This window comes from Epinephelus moara, chromosome 7 (assembly GCF_006386435.1).
Source record: "Epinephelus moara isolate mb chromosome 7, YSFRI_EMoa_1.0, whole genome shotgun sequence".
NCBI lineage: Eukaryota > Metazoa > Chordata > Actinopteri > Perciformes > Serranidae > Epinephelus > Epinephelus moara.
This window is the reverse complement of record NC_065512.1, coordinates 3,056,595-3,082,792: the sequence shown is the minus strand read 5'-3', so window position 1 is coordinate 3,082,792 and position 26,198 is coordinate 3,056,595. Positions and strand designations below refer to the sequence as shown.

The following is a 26,198-nucleotide window of genomic DNA, read 5'->3' as shown; positions in this document are numbered from 1 at the left end:
CTGCAGGCAAACGATTCCCTGCCGGGCTTCAATAATTCACAGCGCCTGCTGCAGCCCGATGTCTCTGCATGATGAGATGAGATGCACATGATGCAGTTAGTTAACAGAACATTTCTTTGAATAAATACACACACACACGCTCATGCTGCAGGAGGGAAATTTAAGTTGACAAAATGAGGCTTGGAGAAGAGTTTTAAATATTTAAACACAGACGGAAAAAATGTCTGTCTAATTATTTTCTGTGATATTTTAGTTGTGAGATATTTTGCTTGAATCTGCAGCTTTGATTCAGTCATTAAACCCGCAGTGATTAAATATTTAACCCAAAATATATTTGCGTACTAAATTAATTTAGAATTAACTCCATTAAATGATCTTGTAAAGCAACAACAAAACGAAATATTCCTGTGACCCAGGTCTCCAACGGCGCCATTAATCTGAAGATAATTGTCTAAATAAACTACAAATGCCACAGGTCACATGACGCGTCCTCCGCTCCGCCAAAAGCAGCACTTTGGAGCTTAATATCGCCTTATCCAAAAACCGCAGACACTTTGGGTTTATGGTGAGAAATAAAGCTTTAAATGGATTTTAACACTCTTATTTTCAACCTCTAATGAGCGCTTTACGATGAAATTAAAAATAACTGCAAGAATTCAGCAGAGACTCGTAAATGTCGCCGCGCTGCCTGGAGAGGTAAAATCACAATCTGCTCATTTTTATGTTTATAGAAATAGTTTAATGAGCATTTCATATTTATTTATGACTCTCACACAGGTTCAGTTTGTCACATCAGAGCCAGGCCTGCAGCAGACCCACGCTGTAGCCAGCAGCCTCACTTGCGCGCGTCGACATCATCATCACCGTCATTATCATATTTAATATTATTGACGAATGAGCAGCGAGGAGCGGACTGGCTCTGCGCCACCGGCTGCTGCCACTTAATTCTCACTTGCCGTCAGAGCTGAGCTGCCAGGTGTCTGATAACCGGGCTGCGTTACAGAGGTGAGTTACAGATGCTTTATAGACACTGTTTTTACGCTTTGGTGCAGTGTTGGTGATGTAAAGAAGAGTCTCAGACAGCGGAGCGCTTCTGTCTCCAAATCAGGTTTTAATTAAGACTCAGCAGCTGTTTGTCAGGAGCTCAGTCAGGAGAGGTTGGTGCTGATTTTCAAATCTCAGGATGTCCAAAATTCTCGTCTTCTACCTGCTGATCAGGACCAAAATCCAAAATTTCAGGCCCGTTCAGCCTCGAGTCTCTTTCCTGGAAAGCTACGCGCACGACTGGCGACGCACACAACGCGTAACGCTCTTTTAGTGGGACCCCCTCTGGCTCCCCATCCAAGATCTGAGCACCCAGAGGCCCCCGGGCCGGAGCAGGCAGTGGGTCCACCCGCCCCCTCCTCACTGGTGCCCGCCGCGGCTCCTCTGGTGCCAACACAAGGCTCCGTGCAGCCAGCAGCGCTTTACGCACAGTCACAGTGTTGCAGATGTTGCAAACCTGTGGCTTCGGTCGTGTTGCTCAACTCGGTCGCGCATGCTCTCGTTAAAATGTGCATGAAAGACTCCCTTGTTGCAGCTTACCGTGAGGCCGTGGAGACAGCGCGTGCACATCTGAGCAGGGAGAAGGAGAGGAAGGAGAGGAAATCACAAACAGAGTTAAAGTAAAATATTTACTGCTGAGTTAATACTCTGAAAAACTCACATGTGGTCTGAACTCCTGTCTGACCACCGGCCTCCAGCGTAGAGCAACTCTTTATGGATTTAAACAAATAATGATGCAAATGAATTCTCACAAAAAGAAGACAACAGGAGTGACCTCATTACAGCTGCAGTTTCCCCACAGTTTTAAAAACACGTTTTGAATTTTGTCAGTTATTTTGCATTCAGAAAACTTTCCATATCTTTAGTGTCATTTGACCTTCTGCAACTTCCTTATCAGACAGCGACATCTGACAGGTCACAGGGTCAAGGTGAAACCTTCAGTCAGACTTGAGGGCAGCTGGGTCGTAGGGCCGCTGGGAGCCTCATAAAATTGTGTGTATATATATTTGTATATTTATTAAAGCATTAATGGGTAATTATTAAAGGTACTGATCTATGAAATGAGTTTTTCTGTATCCAAACACACACCTGACAGCAGGGCAGTACATTGATATTATGTCAATATCAGGATATGAGATTACATTTTGATATCCTGATGTTGAACATGTCGTCTTTTCCTGGTTTGAACGGCTTCATTACTGTAAAGTCATGTAATTTTTGCAACATGGCGATCTCTGAGGACGAGGACCTGATTTCTAAGGTAACAAAAACACACCCTACTTTCAGGTTATACAGTTACATAATTATATTATATTTCTGCCAGTATATTCCACTAAATCCCACACTGGGCGTCAAAGAATGCGTTGCAGTAAAATATGATTGTCTGAGACTGTTGTTCTATTATTTGTCTTTACCCACTAAGTCATTAAATCCACATTACTGGTGATTATTTGTCAGAAATCTCAGTGTGTAAATATTTCATGAAAGCACCAATAGTCAAAGCTACAGTATCGTCACAATATTGAGATGTTTGGTTTAAAACAATATTGTGATATTTGATATCTCTGTATGGTCCAGCCCTATGACACACAGTGTGTATATGGGCTGTGCAGTATATTGATATTTAATAGATACCGTGACATGAGACCAGATTTGTCTTTGGGATATTGTTATATCATGTGGTGTCTTTCCTGCATTACAGTAAGATGATGTCATTTTCCAAACTTAACAGACTGTTCTCGCTGTTCCATTATCTGTCGCGTAGTCATTATATTGACATTACTGATGATTCATTTATCAGAAATCTCACTGTGTGAGTATTTTGTGAAATTGTCAAGGTTGAGGTAAAAAATATCGTGCGATTTGATTTCCTGCATATCGCCCATCTATATGACACTGACTGAATATGACCAATAGGGGCGTAGCGATATAGCCTACCGGTATTGACGATAACTGAGATATTTCAAAATGATATATCGTAGAGGTGGGAATCACCAGAGAATCCACGATACGATATTATCACAATACTTGAGTCACGATACAATATTATCGCAATTTTAAATCTATGTGCTGAGTATTGCAATAAAATATATTGCGATTTATTTACTTTTTTTAAACCGTAAATTACGTCCTCAAATGAAAACTTTGTCAACATCTGTTTAATCCAATAAGATCAAGTTTTCAGCCTGTTCATCTGACTTCAGACATTTTTTTTGCAGCAGCAAAATGCATCTAGTGGACTGAAAAAGCAACTGATTGTATTATTCTAGAAGGCTCCCATAAAGTTAAATTGGTATTTATAATATTAGTAATTTATAGAATTTAAAAAATCTGTGTGACGATACGATATTGCCACACAAAAGTATCGTGATACTATACTGTATTGATTTATTCCCCCACCCCTAATATACTCCCTAATATTCTGACAGTCGTGGACATATGATAATAATAAATGTGTAAATAATCCAGCACCTTTTAAATCAGTTTCATTCTGGCTTTGTCTCTCTCTGCCAAGCGCCATCTGGCTGCCTTCACTGTCCACTTAGAGGAATTACTGTAATTTCTATACACTTTTGTTTGGTTACGGTGACAGACACTCTCTCCACCAACTTACTCTTGTATTTTTGGTGTAAGTCATGTGCCAAAAAGAGAAACAAAATCCATAACAATCAAAGTTAAAGGCGAATTTTCTCTCGATATTGCGATAATATCGTTATCGTGAACTCGCTGTGCCGCCATAAAGGTGTAGTGAAAACCTGATATGGAGCGGGGTCTAAGTATTATCTCTAACTAGCAGCTCTACATTCAGTAAAACACTGAGCGCACACACACACACACACACACACACACACACACACACACACACACACACACACACACACACACAGAGTGAACCGTGCGCCACAGACAATGCGCCTGTGCGCAGCAACACAGTGATGACCTGGTGCGCGCTCCTGCAGCTGTTGTGTTCACTGTCTGTCTCACGTGAAGCAAGAGGAGTTCACTGACCATCCGCAGTTTCTGTGAGTCCCTTTAACTCTGAATATTGACAGAGGTTTCCGTTGTTCATATATTTGGAGGGTCGTGACCTCTCATCCCACGCACGGGTTTATCATTAACAGAGACACTGCGGCTGTACTGAGCGCGTCTAATAACGAGAGATAAAGAGGAGACTTATTATTAGGCTACTTATTAACATGTATCAGCGCGTGGACTTCACCTCGGGCGGATTATCATCCGGGATGATACCGACATGTGTGAAAATATTAGAGGGAAGCTGATAAGTTCCTGCTGCGTGAGGCAGAAATCTTCTCCTGGTGGAAAAGTAACAGCAGAGCGCTCTGATGTCAAGGTCTGTGTGATAGCCTGCTCCATGTTATGGCCCCGGGGAGGAAGATCTCAGTCAGATATGATTTAGAGGATTATTACGCAACTGTTTATGTTGAGTGGAGACAACATAAAGTCAAAACAGACTTTATTTAAGCATCTGAAGGAAGGGTTTAGTCAAGGATCCCTGTGGGTGCCCCCTCCTGTGGGTGCCCCTCCTGATGGGTCTGTTTACAATCACCTAAAAGGCTTGTTTATGAACAGAATAAAGTTCTGCTGGACTCTTCTATATCATGTTAAGCGTCCTATAAGAGAGATCCGGCCCACAAAATGCTTCCATGGCTCACATTATTTTTTTTTTTGACGCCTCCCTCCCTTCCCTTGCTCTCTTTGTCTCTCCTCCCTTCTCTCCTCCCTCTATCAGTCAGTGCGCCCGTTGGCACAGGGACGATTGAAAGTGACACTCTGATTAGGACCCGGTCCTTTGCGCCGAGAAATCCCGCTTTTACTGTACCTCACGCGCCGGTGTCTGCTGCTCGGTCAGGTCCGTGTTGTGCGCTCTGTGTCCGGGGTTGTGTTGCTCCTGTTTCCCGCTGCGTCGCGTTATTTTTGCGCTTTCTCCGAGGATGAAGCCATGAGTTCAGAGGAGGGCAGATTTGTGCCACAGAGACGCGTTTTGAGCTAAAACAGGCGGATAAAAGCGTAAAAAAGGAGGACGGAAGACAGAATTTTAAAATATTAAGTTTGTGCGCGCGCTCCGGCTCACGGCTCCAGGACAGACCCACCGGTGCTCACAAAGTCTCTCCCTCTGTCTCTCTGTTCGCTTCCACTTCCCACAGACGAGCATCCTCCGTCCAGATCTCCACGCACTCCGCTGCTCTGCGCGCTGTCCTCGCCCCCTCTCCAAACCTCCCTGCCCACTAACTTTTCTCTCCTGTGTGGATCCGGTCCGGTGTCCGACGAGTCCAGACTGAGCAGCGTGACCCGCCGTGTATCCAGGAGCCGACCCACAGCCCAGCCCTGGATTCAATACTCCTGATCAATGGACAGAGCCTCCTCAGCGGCCAACAGCGCTACAGACACGCCGTAAGCAGTGAGTAGACACACACACACACACACACACACACACACACACTCTCACACACACACACACACTCAGAGACACAGTACTGAAGACACCACCATTTAAAGTGCCTGTAAATTATAATAGTACTGAAGACACCACCATTTAAAGTGCCTGTAAATTATAATAAAGTGAAAATAAATTATAAATGATAAATTGATCCAGCTGATCTCACTAAAACTTTTACTTTGAGTTGGCACCGTCCCTCCAGTTAATACAACTAACTTATATATTATTATTATTATTATTGTGATTATTGTGATTACAATTATTAGGCTGCTAATTTTTTTGTTTATTATTAATCTATTAATATTTAACGCCCATGCATTTAAATATTAAGCTATTATAATTAGTTATTTTCAAAATAAGCCACTTATTTTTCAATAATTATAAGTATGCGTTAATTTTCTTAAAGTTTATACAAATTAAATCATATCTACTTATTAAATTTGCACATGCATGAACAATTTCAGTCTCTTGGCACTGAAGTAAAATGAGATTCTTTATGTATTGGTATTGTTTTTACGAAATATTAGTTGTATTTAGTATTTTAAATATGCACAAAATGTAGATACGTGAGTAAAATCATGTATAAGTTATTAACTAGTGTGTGAATATTGTGAATTTAATATTTAAGATGATGCTTTGCGCCTTTAAAATAAAAATGAAAAGTTATTTTGGAGCCTTGGCAGGAAGTGTTTGATTAATCGCAGAGCTTCAGAATAATTTATAGCAAAACTTTATACGTATGTGTGTGTGTGTGTGTGTGTGTGTGAGAGAGAGAGAGAGAGAGAGAAAAGTTTATTATAAATCTTCGGAGACACGTTAAAATGCGCCACAACAGGACTTTGTGACTTTTTAACTTTTAAAAAATAATTAATGAGACACACACAGTGAGAGGTGTCACTGGTGTTACTGTTTAACACGTGCACAGTTTAAATAACAGCACCAGTTTTTTTAAACACTGCACCTCCACCGGTAACCGGGACAGTACGATGAATAAAACATACCGAGGGAACAGAGAGGTGTCGAACACGCTCCGAGTGTTCTCGGCTGCTACAGGGGCCTTTAACCTCTGCAGCACCTGGGACAGGAGACACTGCGCCTCCGAGCAGAGATGCACAGACACGGAGGGTGGAAACAGTCAGAAACACTCAGGAACACGGAGAGATCAGAAAGCCCAGGTCTGGTCAGGGACTGTGGAGGAGTTTAGGCCTCCAGTCCGCTCTGCGTAATCACCAGAAACTGAAGCCAAATGCGTCCAAATGAGAACCAGTCCTCCTGCAGACCGTCCTGTCAGCAGCAATACTCTGCCCTGCACCAAACATGAAGAAATCAAACCCACATCCTTAAGTAGGTTTTAGAATTAATTCTGAATGTGCAGTAAAAGGTTTTAAAATGTCACATGCGAGGCTGCAGAGAAGTGAAATGATTCTTGTATTTATTTCTGCCTCCTCTCTGACAGCAGCTACTTCCAGCTCCTCGTCCTCTCTGACCTTTAACAGAAAAAAGCAGGCTGAGTCTTCTTTTCCAAAACCAGCAGGAATCCAAACAGCGTTTGGGCTTTTTCTCATCTAATTAAAACGCGTGTGAACCGACAGACTGCGCTCACACACATGCGCCTGTTGTCACCTGAGCAGGTAAAGTGTGGCTGCAGAATCCGGATTAATATTTATTAGAGAATCATTTTCAGTAATTATAATAGTTTTGATTTAATTAAAAAAGGCCTGATAATTAATGAAATCATAATGGCGGCACAGTGGCGCGCTATCAGACACCTCAGCGCGCCACTGTGCCGTCTCCTCCCCGCCACAGTCCGTCCATCACAGCAGAAAAATAAAACAAAAAATACAGAAGTTTTTTTGGAGCAAACCGCGAGGAGAAACGGATTCGTCTCAGCTGCTGTGATGGGAGAGCGTGCGCAGGCTCTGCAGGTCTCCGGCCTCCCTGTCTGCTCAAAGTTTGCTCACATGTTCAAAAAGTTGACGGGCCGCGCAGACTCTGTCGGGGAGGAGGAAGAGGAGGAGGGGGCGTTAATGTGCAAAGAGTTTGCGTATCAAAAATAGTGGGAAACTCATATTTTCTTTGGCTCCAGCTGAGCTGCAGGGGCTTCATGTGCGCGCGAGGATTCGAGGCTTTTTTCACGCTGCCGCCAAAATGCGCAAATTATTTATGGTCTGCAATTTTACGCACATAAAGAAGACCCCCCTCTGGCCTTATTTAGCTTCACTCTGTAGCAGGGGCGTAGGTTTGTTTCAATATTTAGGGGGGCAAATATGAAACAGGGGGGTTGGGGTCCTCATCTAGGAAAGTTTGAGCATCAAACACTTCATTTCCTGCATTCTGGTGAATTTACGTGCAGCAGTTTATGATGGAAATATATTTAATTCCATCAAAATAAAAGACCTACTGCTTTATTAGTTTAGTGATCTTATGTTTGGGTGATGGCATTAATGCACATGTTCTGAATATTAAGGAGGACGTGCCCTCTGACCTCCCTGACTTCTGCACCTCGGCTTTGTCGCTGTTTCAGTAGCTGAAATATTCTTTTAATTCCTGAGTGTTTCTTAGTTATTGTAACTTCTTAAAGCTCTTTGTTGTCAGATAATCAAAATCAGGTTTATTTCCAAGTAGGTTTGCGTTCAAGAAACACATAAAGAGGAAATAAAAATAGAGGCAAAGTGCTTCAACAGTCAGCAGCATAAAAATAATCTTGAAAAACAAAGTTTAAGTCACAATTCATTTCCAAATTAAAGAAATAACTTTAAATCTTTAATGTCAGTATTTCAGTGAGGGTCCTCCTCTGTGCTTCCTGCCTCTCTGTGTGAACTCAGCTATCTGTTCACACGTAATATGGGTGTGTCCGCACTATTAAACTGCAGATTAGATAGTGGAGAAGCTCTGTGGGCACTAATGATGCTCCTCTGTCGGGCTGTGGGCGTCGCTCACAGATCTCCATAATGTCTCCTGCTCGGCCTGGTGCAGATTCATCATCGGCCTCGGCGTGATCGTTGAGGGTAAATTCATTTATTTTAGCTGAGAGAACTCCGACATGTGGACGCTGAGACCTGAGCTCTGTGTTTTCCCACTCTGGTGAGGCTGTGGTGGACTGGTTTGGCATCGGAGTGCGTTGCAGTAAAGTTTTAGCATTTTCTTGGAGCAGCGTCACCTCTTTAAATATCTGACAATACAGCAGGAACACCTTATGATGTAACGCTGTTAAAAAAAACACAGGTTGCATCACCACGCTGAGCTGCAGCGTGTTGTATTATTTTGTCCACCCCTCCTGTGTTGTATACATGCGTGTGCTCCTCACACTCTTACTTGTCCCTGGCTGAGTCAGTGTGTGGTCCCTGGAAGTGTTAAAGCAGAGAGTCTGTGTAGCGTGCTGGCTGTGGTTTGTGTGGCTTAGTGTCTGTCTGTGTGTGTGTGTGTGTGTGTGTGTGTGTGTGTGTGTGTGTGGATGAGTGTGTTTAAGCATGCATCCTCTAGCTGGAAGGGCGAGGCTGTAAATGCTCGCTGTTAACTCTTCATCCCATATTATCAAATGAGAAGTTTACAAGGGAGCCAAACATGTTTGCCAGGAGGCCTTCGTCCCCTCCTCCCTCCCCGGTTATTTTCCTCTCTGCGCACGAGTGTGTGTGTGTTTGTGTGTGAGCCCGAGGACCCTCTCCACAGCTCCACAAAAGTTGTGTCTGAGTGTGTGTGTGCTGTGAAGGTCTGTCTTGCCCTCACACCAGCTCTGCCCACATCACAGTGACACATCTGATGTACATAAACGGCAAATTCCACAATAATGTTCCCGAACAGAAATCATTTCTCATAAACAGCCACATAAAATTTTTTGTGTTGTTCCCCGTTTTGTTTTCAGACTTCGAAAGCAAACAAATTCTGATATTTTTTGTGCTTCCTGCTGTTTTTTCGGGAAGAGTACCAACATGACGTCGGTCCCTCCCTGTGCATACATGTGTGTGTACATTCAGTTTGACAGCAAGGCTTTTAATATCGCTCCCCCTCCTCCTCCCGCTGCCTTCTTTTTTATCTGTGCTGCAGAGCCAAGCATTAACCAATAGCTTGATAACGCTGCTATAAAAGTGGATCTCGAGCGGGAAGAACGGCCGTATCTGAATATTTTCCTACACAGGTGACGCCTGTCCCGTCCTCCCTGCTATCAGTGCTAATGATGCCCTCACAGGTCACTCTCCTTCTCTCCGTCTCCGTCTGTGTCTGTCTGGTTTGCATGTTGAAGGCACAACCCTTCATTAGCCGACACAGTATCGTAACGGTAAAAGAGATACCGGAGGGAGCGGAGGCGATGTAGCTTTGGCTCCTGAGCTCTGCGGTGTGAGAGGTTAGTTGTATTTCTTACTAACACTTTGAGATCCATTAGTTTCATACATTTACAGACTGGAGATGTTTCCCTGCTGCTCCGATGATTGCGTTCACTTTTCACCCACAATTATCCCTCTTTTATTTCCTCTCGTGTTTTAAATCTCAGAGTGTAAGTGTGTGAGCTGCTGCTCTCTGCTCTCTGCTTCCTGCACACTTATCACAATGGGAGTGCAGTGAAGTAGTGTGTGTGTGTGTGTGTGTGTGTGTGGAGGCAGGAGGCGACATAAAAACTGGTTTCTTCTTTATTGTATCGCCTGGGGAGCTTTTTTAATTCTACCTGTTGTTCTCCTTTAACGGGAAACTTTGGTATTTTTCAACTTGGACTCTTTTTCTTGAGTGTTTGTGTCTAACGTTGCTCCTCAGATGGTCCCATATGCAGAGCTGTAAAGTCGGTCTTCTGACTTCAGTGTGTCCACGAGCTTTCATAATGCGGAAACAACATGGATGCTACAAAGACGATATGTTGGATTTTATTGCTCCATTCATTGAACGTCACAATACTGGAATTTTTAACTTCAATGCAATGTTTGGAAAACCTTGATTTTTGATACCACCGGGGAAAATTGGCATTGAGGGCATAAGATTAAAATTTTTAGTACAAGATAAATATAGCAAGGCTTTAACATGACAACAGTGACTTTTCTTTTCTTGCTTATTAGCAGAAAACATCAGAATGACTGCAGTAAACATCAACAGTAAGAGAGAGCAGCTGATATCAGTAAATCAATACTGTAAAACATAAGTAATGAAACCTTTTAAATTTTCAGAATCATTGTGTATTGATAAATCTTTTTTTTTTTTTTTTTGTACAACAGGACGACCCAGCAAAAATTCACGTAGCTATAAATATGCTGAAACTTTATATTATAAAGTGGTTTTATCCCAGACATGTTGCTGCTCCAGTACATCCTCTAAAACCACCAAAATACTGTTTTAACTGACTTGTTAACAGTTTTAACACGAATAAATAACTTTTTCGAACTAATTAAAGTCGCTCTATGTTGACAGCAGTTACACCCTAATACCATTTAACAGATTTCATGTGAGCAAAAAAAAAAGATATGCAATACAAGAATTAATAAAAAGTTTATTACCGTCAACCAAACATTTACTTTCATTAGTCACTTATGATGCATTCATGTGATGTGGGAATAATCAGAAAAGTGATTTCCCGACAACTGACAACTTTGACGTCACATATGCAGAAACATAATGAAACAATTTTTGAAACTGGTCCAGTATTAAGAGAGAGCACTGATGCCGTGACACAGGCTGCAGTGTAACCACTCAGATCATGTTCTCACTGTCGGTGTATGTCCGCTAAATGTGCTTGTTTTTACCACTGACAGGCTCGACTGTTTTCATAAGTGTCTGACAACATTACGGAGAGAATCCCTACAGAGAAATGAAATGTTTTTCCATACCTTTCACTTCACATGGTCTGTTTGTTAGCGTATTTCCACAAATAAAAGCCAGAACTCCACAAATTTATGGAGTCACACAAGCCACTGTAATGTCAATCTGAAAATGCTTCACATTAAAACCCATGTGTTAACAAATGAAGGGATTTTTTCTATTGAAACGTTGTAAGCGGGCTTTTATTTTGAAATGGACACAGGAAGTTTTGAGTCAAACATTTTAACTGTCTATTTTTGCTGAAAACTGCGTGCGTCACTTGGAGAAAATAGGTGGGACCCCAAACGCGGTGAGTCACACCTGAACAGCGCTGCTCACACGGGCAGTGAGGCTGCTCTAACCTGTTAAATCAGGCACAAAAAAAGCAAACAAAAAAACTAGACATTCCACGACACGCATGCGCTGCTCACACAGGCAGTGTGGCCAGGGTGTACGCTACGTTTTCTTTTCTCCAACTCGACACACTCCTCTCTCCAACTCCTACTGATGTTTACGCTCTTGTTTTTCTGCAACAAGTCACACCTCGCCAGATTTCACAACAAGACTGCAGAGAAAGGTGATACGATGTCAGTATAGTTATTGAAAGACCATTTCAGCTGTCTAGTTTTGCTGAAAACTGTGTGCGACACGCGGAAAAAGTAGGTGAGATCTCGATTCTCTAGATGTTCTGCACCTGAGCAGCACTGCTCACATAGGCAGTACGGCTACTCTAACCTGTTAAATTGGCTGCAGACCCCCCAAAACATTAGACATTCTGCCACACACATGCACTGTTCATGCAGGCAGTGTGGCCCAGGTGTACTCTGACTCAACTTCTTCTTCTTGACACTCCTCTCTCAAACTCTCACCAGTGTTTCCACCGTTATTTTTCCCGCTACATGTCACACCTTGTGAGATTTCAGAATAAGACTGCAGAGAAAGGTTGTATGATTTCACTATGATTTTAAAAAAAGCAGTGAGGCTGCTCTAACCTGTTAAATCAGCTGCAAAAAACAAACAAAAAAACTAGACGTTAAGCGACACACAGGCAGTGTGGCCCAGGTTTAAGTTACACTTTCTTTACCTCGATTTGACACACTCTTCTTGGCATTCACTTTCCAACTCTCACTAATGTTTCCACCTTGTTTTTCTGCAACAAATCAAACTTTGTGAGGTTTCAAAACAAAACTTCCTCAAGAGTGAAACACAATAAAAACAGACCGGAGCAAGCGAAAAAACATTTCATTTCTCTGTTGGGATACTTTCCTTAATGTTGTCAGACGCTCAGAATAACAGTCTGAGCCTGTCAATGTCAAAAATAAGCACGTTTAGTAGACGTACACTGACAGAGCAAACACGCCCTCAGTGGTTACATTGCAGCCTTTCTCACGTCTGCAGCACTCTCTCTCTGTCGATACTGGACCAGTGTCAGAAGCAGTGTCTCCATTTGTCACTTAGACACAAGAATATGTGAAAATAGCACCCAGGATGAAAAAGTTTTACACTTTGTGAACATGTTGCTTCATCAGAGGCCGAACATTAAAAACAGCTGGATGCAACTTCAAGTGTTTTTCCAAACTTTGAGTGATGTAAAAATAAAAGCACGAGAGAGAGAGAGAGAGTGATGGAGACAAAAATAAACTTTAAAAAAAAAAAGTAAATGACAGACAGATTTACAAAAAGCAGCTTTCATGGGCCGCTGCTGCAGCTCCCACTTCAAACCAGTCATTACACCGTATGTCTTTCAAATGGATGGGACTACCAATCAGTGTTTGTCAGCTGTCTGATTTGTAGAGTTTAGACTGGCTTTGAATTACACGTTAGCCTCAGTTTGTGTGTGTTTACGTCTTTGAGCTGGACATATTGTTTATAGGTGTGTTTGTTGTCGTGTCCCACTCTTCTATTTCTTTGGGTGTGTCTGCATTTTTTGCTCTGCAATCTTGTCTTTGGCCCTCAGTGTGTATTTGTTATGTCTAGAACGTGTAATAATGTGGAATTTGATAGTGGCTTATCATCGAAAACAAGAGGTTGTCCCAGAATCAAACACAATGCGGGACAAACAGAGCAGAGTGGGGGTTTTATTTCTTTACATCTGACGGTCTCAGAGCAGAAATATTGACGTTATTACATTTTTATTGAAAAGACAGCGAGCGACAAAGATACAGCAGCTTATTTTCACTTTAACTGATGCAGGTTTTAAAAGAAAAATCTTTACAGTTGATTGTAAAGTTTTCCACAGAGGGCTGACAGTTGACCAGAGAGGCAGTAAATTGGGAAATGTGTCATGACCCCTCTCCTTATCAAAAAGACATTACATTTGTTGCCCGTCTCCATAGCAGATATGCAACAGCTCCTCTTATCGCGTCTTTATTAACTGCTCTAACTATCACACGCCTTATCAAACAATGCAGCACAGATGGATTTAGGATGGAGGCGATAACAATCTGGGTGATATCAGTCCTCGATTTAATGTGCTGATCGTCGTCACACCGTTAAAGATGTGTAGAACAAAAGGTTATTGCTCAGCACGCCCATAATAATTGCATAAAATAGATTAGCATTTATCAGTGCGTGACAGCGGGCACGTCCACACCCACGTTATTATTTACATGTCGTTCTGCAACATTTTTAAAGTGTTTACAGTGAAAACTGGGAGAAAGAAACAAAGTAAAAACAGAGATGTAGGATGGTGTACTTTTATTCTGTATGTACGCATCTGCATCTGGGCTCTCTGGTCCGCAGGATACCATTAAAACTCTGTATTACACAACACTTTGTTGCTGAAATGAGGCGCCAGGTTTGATTTAAGTTCACTGACCCTCAAACTAACAGAAGCTCCTCGACCATAAACTGAACGATGCAGCATGAAGCTTCAGTGAGGGATCGTATGACAGTGACTGCAGTGGTGAATGAGGATGTATGTTAATGTTTCACTTTATGAAAACAACAGCGCCCTCCCAGTGCTGGAAGAAGATCCTTTACTTTAGTGAAAGCACCAAAACCACCACAGGAAAAGTCCTGCATTTAAAATCCTAATCTAGGTAGAACATACATTTTATTAACTAAATGTTCTTATCAAAACCTCAGATTTTCCTGTCATGTATCGCAACATTAGTAGAGCTTTGGTGAGCAATCATTCTCGTTATTGATCTTGATTAATCATTAGATCTTTAAAACGTCAGAAAATAGTGGAAAAAAACTCTAGAAAACACAAAGATGTTCAGCTCACCTTCACATAAAACACAGAAAAGCAGCAATCTTCACAGTGAAAAAGTTGTAACAGACAAATATTTTTGGTTTTTGCTTCAATCAATTATCAAAACAGTTGCCGAATAATTTTAATTGCCTCCTATATTGACTCATACAGATGCATTAATGTGAGAGCAGCTTCCTGTTGCAGCTGCTCCAGGTGGAGCTAGTTTAACCACTTTATATAACCCAGGTCGGGCCCCTGAGGGCCACCAGATAAACCTGAGGGGTCATGAGATGATTGATACGGAGAGAGAAGAAAATCGGAGACAAATGAAACGTAAAAGTTAAAAGTACAGACCTTTTTTTGGAACAAGTCACAATTCAAAAATGTTTGGGAGCCACTTATTAAATCTTTAAATGTGTATGTATACAAAAATTATCCATATGTGTGTTTTTAATGTAAATTCTTAAGCTGGAATCTAGAGCTGGGCGATACGGAGAGTGAAATTAACGAGATGAAATGATAAAAAATAGCCTTTTAGCTAGTTTTGGCATTTTTATACCATGTGTGTTTATAATTTGCACGGCCCCTTCTTAAATAAACTAAACTAAAATAAATGATACTGCTGTAACACTGTAGGGTTGACTATTGGTGCTTTCACAATATATTTACGTAATGAAATTTTTGATAAGTAATTGTTGTGGATATAATAGAACGGCGAGAAAAGTCTGGTAAGTTCAGAAAATTACACTGTTTTACTGTAATTTCGCCATTAAAAGCAGGAATAGACAAAACTTACGATATTACAATATCTAGTCTAATATCACGCTGTCAATATAATATTAACATATCGCCCATCCCTGAATGTAGCATATAACTAAAGCTGTCAAATAATTGTAGTGAGCAGAAGTTTTCAGTAGCATGAAATGGAAACGCAGGAGGAAAGTACAAATACCTAAAAACTGTAAATAGGGACAATACATTGAGAACTATGTGCTTCCTTCCCATAACATGATAAAATAATATGACAATGTTAAATTATTTTAACTATTTAAATTGTATACCTCAATTGGGGCATAAGAACACAAATATTTACGTGTTTATTAGTGTCAATAATCATAACGTCATGTTTGAAGACTGTGAAGAATATTTGATTTTATGAACAGAATGGAGTTTCTTTATTGTCACTGTTCTGGGTATAGCCCAAATATACAAGATATATAAAGACAGAAGAAAAGAAAACTTTTCATGCAACTCACACACACTGAACACACATACACATCATGCCTGTGCACCCATATGTGTATTAAACCAGAAGAAGAATGAAGGATATTGCACAGAGGTCGGTTTTCCAGCACAGTATGAATATTGTCTATGGTGGGTGTGCATTCAGTGCAGAGTTCAGTGTGGTGACAGCCGTCGGGTAGAAAATGTTAATCTTGTGGCGTTGATGGATCTGTAGTACTTTCCTGAAGGACAAACAAGTGAGTGTGTGTTAATACACTCACTTTTTCCTCCTTTAAAGGGTGTTTTTGGGGAGTTTTTCCTCATCCACTGTGAGGGTCCGAGGACAGAGGGTGCAGATTGAATTTAATTGAATACCAGCATTCACTTATGGGTGCTCACAGGAGGTGTTATAGTTTTAATAAATGCATTAAATGTACAGTGTGTAAGATTTAGGGGGATTTAATGGTGTCTAGAGGTGAGGACTGCAGACTGCAACCAGCTGAAACTTCTCCCAGTTAGAATTCCTTCAGAGTTCATTGTTCAGGAGGTTTTTACCGGGAGCTGAATTATCCACAGAGGTCTCTCCCTCTCTAAAACAAACAGATTCAGAGATTAAAACCTGTAAAAACACTGAATCAAGCAGTTTCACAGTACAAATCAGTGTTTCTTGACCCTGTTTGGCATGTCTGAGCCGGCCCCCTTGTCCAGCACATACTCATGTGTGCTCACCTTTTTTCTCTGATAACTTAACATCCAGACATTCAGGAGCTTTTTACAGTGAGCCAAATTATCCACAGAGGCACCTGGTCTCACTCCAGAGTCACTGAAATCCGGCACTAGGGCAGTGGCTTCCATCACTGTCAATCACTGCAGTCGAGCTGTGGTCAAACTTGGCAGCGCTAAAAAAATGCGAGTCAAGATTCTGTTATTGCACAGTCTATTTCTCACCCCGAATGTTTTCAGAAACATATTTCAGTGTGCTGTTTAGCTGTAAATCAGCTGGTGGGTGATGCATCATTTTGGCTCAACTGTTCTCAACATGGCCGCCACATCGCAAACTTTCACACTGGCAGAAGTCAATGCACAGATCAGATACCATGTAATTAATTCATAAGCTGTAAAGTCCCAATAAAACAGAAGTTAGAGCATCTTAGCCGACCCGGTCTCACTCCGAAGGCTTCGAAAAATTCTGGTGGCAGAAGTCCGAGAAGGACGTGTGGGAGGGGTGGTGGATAGGTCCAAAAACCACGGACTTTCACCCGAGAGGCCAGTGTTTGCTTCCTGTAAACCCTGCTCTTTTTTCCTAAACCCAACCATGTGTGTATGTGTGTGTGTGTTGGCAAAACATAACCACGTGCATTTGTTGTTGAAGGGAAAAACAGCAGTGTTGTACCGACGTAGTGCTTTTATTTTGAAAGAGACTGTATGCAAACTGTACATTTCCTGTGAAAACAGAAGTGTATTTTGAAAAACGGACAATGCATGTAACAGGCTGAAGTTGACACGGCGTCCCAGAACGTCAACAACCAACACACCCAGGGTACCTTGGACGTCATATGTGGACGTGGAAAGTCCATGACCAAACGTGGACATGTGACGAGGTCATAGTGAGGGGAATGTTGGCGGAGGTCTCTTCCTCTTGTAAACAAACAGACCAGGTGATTTAAACTGGCAAAAACACTGAATAAAGCAATTTCACATTTAAAAATTGTGATTCTCCGATGCAAAACACATCCACGTCTAGAGCCAGTGTTTGGTTTGTCTGTCCTGGGCTACTGTAGAAACATGGTGGTGCAACATGGTGATCTCTATAGTTGAGGACCTGCTCCCTGTGTAGATATAAATGTCTCATTCTGAGGTAACAAAAACACAACACACTTATTATATTGCTGCTAAATCCTACACACTGGACTTTTAATAAATACGTAACAATCTGCTTCATTTGACCGCACGTGACCTGACGATGATTTGATGTGGCGATAGTTGCCATTGTTGAGATGGGACGTCTTATCTGAGCGAGGAAAGCACGATATTCTTTATCTCGCGGGTCAAATACCAAATGAAATGTAATTGAAGCAGGATGTGTTCAGAGATTAGATGATGCTGGGAAACTGTTGGAGGTTAGATGGTGAGATGTCGGTGAGGACAGGTCTTGATAGGGATCGTCAGTAGCGGAGGAGCTGCAGCAGGTTGGGACCTGTCGGTGATAAAGACAGATTCTGTGCAGGATTATTTGTAAATAAGAAAATGAAATCTAGTCCGTCACTTCCTCTTGGCAGTTTTACAAAGCAGGTAAAGTTCCACTTATCATCTCAGAGGAGCAGCGCTGGATGTGATGTGCAGCCGACAGTGAATTCCTCTCAGTGTTCTGTTGTTTTTTTATTGTAGCTACAACATTGTTAGTGGTTGGATTTATTTGCAAAGCCTCCCTTTTTTCTCAGTGAGCCCTCACATTGTGAATTATAGCCACTGTACTCACATTTAAAGCCATTGCTTTCCACTCAGTGTAACTCTTTGAACTTGTTTTCTTTTTTATTAAACTCTGCCACTCACATTTTTTGGCCTCTTTGCCTCCCACACTTTTTAATCACGCCAAAGCTAATGTTTTTAATTTATTATACATTTTGAAATTTTGCCCGAGCTCTTAATACTTGTCAGATTGAGAGTTTTGTTTTTTCACTGTTTGTGGTGGATGGTGTTTTTCAGCTGTGTTGTTGTGAAAGAGTCGGTATAGAAGGTAGAGATGAGGCGAGAGGAGGCGAGAGGAGGAGGAGGAGGAGGAGGAGGAGGAGGAGGGAGGCAGAGAAGCACCACCACACAAAACATTGTCTTTTGTTCAGAGTTACGACAGCTGCAGCCGTAAAAAGCAGCAGAAATATTAAAAAGTGAGGGAGAAGGAGGGGGTTCGGTTTCTAATCAAGCGCTGTGGAAAATGCCACACTCAAACAATAACCACGGATTCTCCCTCATTTGTTCTGCTGCATCGCTGGCCAATGTCACTCAGTGCAGAGACCCTCTGTGTTTTTCCACTCCCAAATCTGCTCACTAACTTGATTTCCATACTTTGCTTCCTCTTCACCGTTTTTTCCACGGACACTTTCTAATCTCCCTCTCTTCACTGAGGGTCACACATGCTGGCAGATATTGTCCAGGGGCTCGTATGTAAATAAAAGCGGGCGCATTTGGCGTGAGCGAGCTGGCTGCTCTTTCACACGTTGGCGTGTGTCCCCTGTCTGGCCTGGCAGCGTTTCTAATGGCATTACCCTGTATTAGACGTTTGGCTGACGCTCCCTTATCAGGGGACACCGACCCACGAGGCTCACGCTCTCGTGAATGTGTGTGCGTACATGATGTATATGTACTCATACATATTAAACGCAAACACACAGGCGAGCCTGCACTGTTACTGCTGAGTTTACAGTCCCAACAAACACTGAGAAACAGGACTCTCTGTCGTCTTGTGTTTCTATTTGTCTCCCTTTCAATTCTTTGATTAAATCTAACAAACTTGCCATATTTTGCCACTCAAAGGGAGAGCTCAGATATTTTGAAGTAGGGTTTTATGACAGTAGATGTCAGCTGGCACGCCACCAGTTTGGAGGAGCAGCAGAAATACCGCCATGGAAGCTGAGCAATGTGCTGCTGTGGACAGGGGCAGTAACAAAATGTATTTAAGCCACCTTAAAAAATCAGTATCGGTTTAAGTGTGCGCTGTATTGAGAATATTTTTACCTTGCTGTTGGTACAAACACAGCATAGGAGGGACGGAGCTTCTCGCCTTCACGCTGGCAGAGACAGCCTTTTCCTTGGGCACTACATTTTCTCAACCATAGAACATCCGTATTCTTACACATCTCTCTTTTGGTCTGTTCCATCTCCCTCCTCAAAAGTTTTTGTGTACACTGTGGTTCATAAAGGCTTCCTGTTTGTCATTTATGCCTTAATCGACAAGGTGTTTGCCCTGGTTAAATAGACCAACTAGCGCAGTATCATCCGAATAATTTTAGATTTGACAAGACGCCTGACTGTGCCTATAGGCAGCCAATCAGGTCTCACTCTGAAGTCATTGAAATCCAGCTCTTGGGCTGTGACTTGCTGCGTCAGACACAGATGAAAAAAGCCGTCCTTTAACGTCCAAATGATACGCAGGCGGTCGCCTTTATAGTTTAACGGCACCCGGTGGCCTTAGGAGGAAAGAACGAAAATAAGGCAGCACAAGTCTGAGTGGGTGATGGATGCGTCTCGTAAGATTATAAAGCCAGATCATGTTCTTTTTTACCTAAACAACCATGTTTGCAGTGTTGTACCAACGTAGTGCTTTTATTTTGAAAGAGACTGTATGCAAACTCTACATTTCCTGCAAAAACAGAAGTGTATTTTGAAAACAGACAATGCATGTAACAGGCTGAAGTTGACACGGCGTCCCAGAACGTCAACAACCAACACACCCAGGGTACCTTGGACGTCATATGTGAACGTGGCAAGTCCATGACCAAATGTGGACATGTGACGAGGTCACAGTGAGGATGAGTTGAGTCAGCGGTATAGAGTGTGAATAAAAAGAGGGGCTCCTGTTTTAGTTAAGATAGTGCCAAACAGTTTGTTATCAAACCTGACAAACTGAGGTTGAGACAAATGATAGTCTAAAACCCAAGCGATATTTGTGTTGTTGTGCAGATTTAAATTCATTAATTTATTAGCTGAAAGCTGTGGCAGCTGTATTAAAGAGTATTCCGCTGATGGACAGATGGCCGTTTAATAAAACCAGGATGTTTCTGCAGTATAAAGACACAAATACTCTTGAAATTGTTGCCACAGAACCAGAGAAAACAGAGAAAAAGGATGCTTTTGCTAAAGAGGGAGAAAACCTACAACTACCAGAATGCACTGTGCTGCACCGGACCAATACACACTCTTGCTGGTGGGTGACGTAATGCAAACACACCTGTTTGGACAATGGCAGCCAGCTGGCAAGAAACGATCTCAATCTCTTAAAGTTAAACAGTAACTGAGGTGAGAAACAGGCAGACAGAATCTTGGTTTATATTTGATCAGCGCTGCCTAGTTTTATGGTTTGATCTCAGGTTTTTCTGCCTCCATTTTAACTGTGCAGGAAACAGTATGGCGCCCACTTCCTGTTCACAAACTCGATATTACAGCTAAACAGTGCACTTAAATATGTTTGTAAAAACATTGTAGGCCATAAATAACTGAATCAGTAACATAATCTTGCAGATATTTGATTAGTGCTGCCTAATTTTACCATTTGACAGGATTTCAGTCAGAGCTTGAGAGAGAGAGAGAAAGTGGTCTTTCTCTTGACCCACTTCTATACTCCTCGGGTCTGTGGTGGCAGCATGGGTGGCGGGCAGTACATCCTGTAGTTTGAGCAACAGCCTGAGAGCCATTGAAACTACTCCGGATGACATAATTAATGTTATCTGGAGTTTGGCCGGGGGGCGAGGTGGGATATCTGGGCACTCATTAGATGGAGGGAAGTTTATCACAGGTCATTTACACATACTGCCCACATTGTTTTGATGCAGAGCTGGGTCAAAATCTGTAAAGTACCACTTTTAAAAGTACCAAAAAAAATCCAAAATATAATCCTAACAGGGCCGGTGCTTGTCACAAGGTAGTGCACAGTCTACTGCCACATTTCCCTGAAAGTAAATTGCAAAGGATCTTTAAAGACGAAGACCTGTCCTCCTGCCGGCCAGGTCACTCCAGGACGACCCTATCAAAGCATTTTATTATGTGCACCTTGAGGGCTGTAGGTCTGAGGTTACTGAGACTGCTGCTCCTCCTGCGTTTTTGGGAACTGGAAGACAAGATGTTTTCCACATTACTGGAATTTTTTTGATGGAGACAAAGAAAAAATTGAATGCAAGAGCAAGGGCCTTATCTCACTTAAACTGCCCTTGAACCTCATCAACATCAGTAATGATAGCTGGGCTGCAGTCCTCAGGACGACTCAGAGACCAAAGCCTCGGTCCATCTCGCAGTTCTGTCTTACCTCTCTTCTTGTCTGTAGCACTCAGCTCCAAGCCCATTCCTTACACAAGACACAAGTCTTTTTGAAAAAAAAAAAAGAGTTGCAAATATCAAGTTTTATTTTTAAGAATAATTTGTCCTAAAAAAGCTGGGCACTGTGCTTTAAGGAAACGTTTGCTTTGGTTGGGGACTACTTGCAGCTGCGTATTAATACACACATAATACATAGTTTCTACCCCTCAGATTTCCCCTTTAACTGTTTCCAGACTCGTTCTCTCTGGCTGGAACTCCTCTGGGGGTCTGGAGGAGGATGGAGCGAGGAGGAGAGAGTCCCATCACCCAGGACAGTCCTGAGCGAAGGGGAGGCAGCCCCGACCTCAGCGGCCTTCCACCGCCGGGGAAGAAGGGCCGGTTGGAGCTCAACGGGAGCCCCACTGGGCCACGCATACGTCACAACGGAGCCCCACAGAGACCTCTGGGAGGTAAGCAACATGTTGATCAAGAGATGCAAATGTATGGGCTTTGGTGTTGTTTATTTATGGTATGAAGAGATTCATTTCAAAGGGACAAACTCTCTATAAGCGAGTTTCCATCCACCTGTGAAGAGATGAAAACATTGTATATGTGTGGAGAGAAGAGGAGACTGTAACCTTCCTCACATTCATACATGCAACAGGCAGAAATGTCATATTTCCATCATGATTTCTACACGGGTTTTCCATCATTTGAAGTTTGACTGGAGCTCATGTCACCTCAATACACCCTCTTCTTCTGCAGTGTTTCATTGAGACACAGAGTCTCCTCCTCAGAGAGACCTGGGGCTTCATTTATAAAATGATGAATAGGATCCATACTGAAAAAGTACGTTTGGACAAAAGCCAAAAATGGCGTGTGCCCAAAAAATATTTGGCTTCCACCTCACAATCTGCGTTACCAATTTCCCATCTCCAAAATCTTTGTACGCATGGGTCAGGTCTGTTTTTATAGATCACAACTTTTCCTTGGGAAGTGGCGTACGCCTCTTTCGGTCCTCGTTTTGTGTGTACACAGTGTTTATAAATGAGACCCCTGTTCACGAAATTACAGGCAAACAGGACACAAATCATTCAATGATTAGTAAAGAAACTGCCAAACTGATAGTTTAAAACATATCGCCAAGCAACACAAACTCTCCTCAGATCTCTCCCTGAGGGGAATCATGCTGGACAGCTTCAGTTCCTGCTGTAGCGTGCTCCAGTTTGAGGTGGAAGAGTTGAACAAGGCCCTTTTACCAAATTCTGTACAGACTGAGGCAACATGGTCTCACTCCAAAGTCGTCAAAATACGGCGCCTGGTCAGTGACTTCCAACATCAGGCAAAAAAAAGGCGTCCTTTCTCGTCGGCATGATACTCGGCCATGCGCAGTTATAGTTCACTTCCCGTTTGATTGTAAAGCCAAACCCTGTTCTTTTTTCTTAAACTCAACCACGTGTGCGTGTTGGCTAAACGTAACCACGTGCTTTTGTTTACCATTAGAAAGCCAAGAATCTCCTCTTTCCAACAGTGCATAAAACTCAAAATGTGTTGCAGGATCAGTGTGACTTAAAATGATAAGGTCACATATATATGTAGGTGGTTAGAATCTAAATCGGGCCACCTTGTGAAGTTAAGACGCAGGGAAGAAGCTGGCACCTGACTGGTTGAATTACGTCCACCAACAATTCCAAATATTCACAAAACAGAAGAGGAAAGAAAGGAGCATCAGTGTGCATTTTCTTGTGCAGAATTTCTGGAAATGTGGCCAAAATGTGACTAAATTTTGATGAAAATTTGATTTATGAAAAGTTAATCAACACCTCCCCTTAATGTGGTTCAGACAAAAAAAATTAAAATATCTCATGTTTCAGAAATGAACAAAAAGGTAAGAATTATTATCCAAAGTGCTGACATCACTGGGTTCTGGTTGAAAAAGAGGAAGCCAGATGACGACACCTCAGAACAGCTGTTGCCGTTTTCACTCAGGTGTCAGAGGTTTTTTGAGTACCAAACCCAAAGACAGCTCCTGGCTCTGCAGCGAGCCACATCCTGGCCACGAGCGGAGTTTGGCTCAGCGCGCTGTGTTGTAGTGTGGCAGCGCTGCCGGGAGAACTGGAGCTGTTTCTGCACTGTTAATCTATAAGTCTGGGGGGAACTGTATAACACAGGCTTACCAAATAAAGGAGATTGCTCCATATAAACAAGATTTATACAACTCACTCTGGTTTATCGATCCCTGCATTCATTGTGAAAGTTGTTTCTTGTTTATGTGCATGTGTGTGTGTGCACTTAACCCTGTTTCTGTCGCCATATGTTTGCAGAAATAACTCAGGTGACGTTTTTCAGTGACTTTCCTTAGATTTAGAAGGAAATATGTTCCACACTGTTCTGCAGTATATTAATATATCATGTTCTTGTTCCAACACATTACTGACATCAGTTATTTTTATACTTTTACACTGACTGAAACATTTGATCAAAGATGCTGTGATTTTAACGCTGCACCATCACATCAAAGCAGGAATATTCTAAATATTATGTGCATCATTTTATACACATTTTCCTTTAGAGTGTCTGCAGGTCCTTAAAAGTCCTAAAATATCTTAAATTCAGTTTTATTAGTATTAGAGCTTAGGGTCATTAAATAGTCTTTAATTTGAGTTTTTGAAGTCTGAATTGCCACAAACATTTTATCTAATTTCATTTATCTTTTTAAGTCGAGCTCTTCTACCAGAACGTTTCAGATGTTACAAATCTTTAAAGTCCAGTGTGTAAGATTAAGGGGGATTAGGTGTTGTCTAGAGGAGAGGATTGCAGATTGCAAACAGCTGAAACTTCTCCTGCTCCTTTACTGTTAATTGTTCAGGAGGTTTTTGTGCAGGAGCTGAATTATCTGCAGACTTCTCTTTGTCTCCAAAACAAACAGACCAGATGATTTTAACTAGTAAAAACACTGAATGAAGCAGTTTTACGTTACAAATCAGTGTTTTTCTAATGCTGTTTGGCACATTGGAGATGGGCCCAGCACCTGCTAATACGTGCTCAACTTTTGTCTCTGATGAGTTAAGAAGAAGACGTTCAGGAAGTTTTTAGCAGGAGCTGAACTGCCATTATAGTTTAACAGCAGCTGGTGGCGTCAGGGGGCAACACAGTGGGACAAGGATGAAAGTTAAGGCACCAAAGTCCCAGTGGGGTGGGTAGGAGCGGTGGTGGGTGGGTCCAACAAACACCGACTTTCACCCAGGAGAGCGGTGTTTGTGTCCCGTAAGATTATAAAGCCAAACCCTGTTCTTCTCTCTGTACATTTCCTGTGAGAACAGAAGTTTATTCTGAAATCAGACAATGCATGTAACAGGCTGAAGTTGTGTCCCAGAACGTCAACAACCAACACACGTTGAGATACAACGTCCAAGGTAGGGTACCTTGGACGTTGTATCTCAACGTGGAAAGTCCGTGACCAACTGTAGATATGTGACGAGGTCGCAGTGAGGATGACTTGGTGATCTACCCAATGAGGGCTCTATGTGTAGAAATAAAACTCTCATTCTAAGGTAACGAAAACACGATGCTTCTTTTTTTTTTTGGTGATTATAACTAAAGAAAACAAACTTATTATATTATATTCCACTGCTGCCAATATATTCCTACACACTGGACCTTTAATCTGACCAATCAACCCAATACTTAACTTTATACTTGAACGTACCTGTTAGCAAAATGCAGATTAACCTTTATCACGCTAATAAAAGCTTCCTCTGCGCAGGACCACATACTCACGTTTAAACTTACCTGCAATGCTTGTCAAAACATCAGTCTTAAGTTTGGTTAAATTTATCTTGAAAACGTCTTCAGAAGCTTTAAATGTAATTGTCTGACACCCTGTAAAATTAATTCTTGAATGTTTCTGCGAAGCTCTTCTTCTTTACTGGAATAAGAAAGATCCATTTCTGTGGCTTTGAACAGTGCTCGGCTGCACAGTGAGAGTTTTTGTAAAGATGGACCCATCTGTGGTTTGGGAAAGAGTGAAAGAGGTTAACAAATCAATGTGGAGCTCAGATTTGACCACAGTAAGAAGAGAGGAAGACGAGGCGACGTGTTGAAGTGAGAGAATGAATGAATGTTTAAAAACGTAAAGAAGACGAAAACATCTCGGTGTGAGAAGAGTGTGGAGACATCGAGGGAGGGACGCTGGGAGGAAGGAGGAAGGGGTTTCCTGTGCTCAACGGATGGTTGGCCTGTAATAATGACGGGTTGTCTTTGAAGACAGGAAACTCGACGTGTCTCCTCCAAACCACACTGCTGCCACGAGGAGGGGGCCACACACACACATACACACGCACAGAGCAGCAAACACACACAGATTTACATGCTCTCACACACCATATGTCCACATTCAAACTTGTACGCTGTGACACCCAACAAATGCTGCCAAAACACACACCCACTTACACTGCACACACACATATCTTATTTTAATATCCCCGTTCA

At 42.1% G+C, this 26,198-nt stretch overlaps 1 protein-coding gene across 5 annotated transcripts in view; it reads left to right on the top strand.

Annotated features, from left to right (window-relative positions):
* Nucleotides 1-26,198, top strand: part of satb2 (SATB homeobox 2) — an 86,481-nt gene that overhangs the window by 4,900 nt on the left and 55,383 nt on the right. For 2 of the 5 annotated variants that reach the window (XM_050049565.1, XM_050049564.1), the window contains exons 1-2: nt 4,477-5,464; nt 21,962-22,177. In XM_050049565.1, the coding sequence (XP_049905522.1) occupies nt 22,006-22,177 (172 nt within the window). In that variant the 5' untranslated portion in view covers nt 4,477-5,464; nt 21,962-22,005. Of the gene's footprint in view, nt 1-919; nt 1,006-4,476; nt 5,465-21,961; nt 22,178-26,198 lie in introns of those variants that run through there. The other 3 variants (XM_050049562.1, XM_050049561.1, XM_050049560.1) reach the window with 3 other exon arrangements.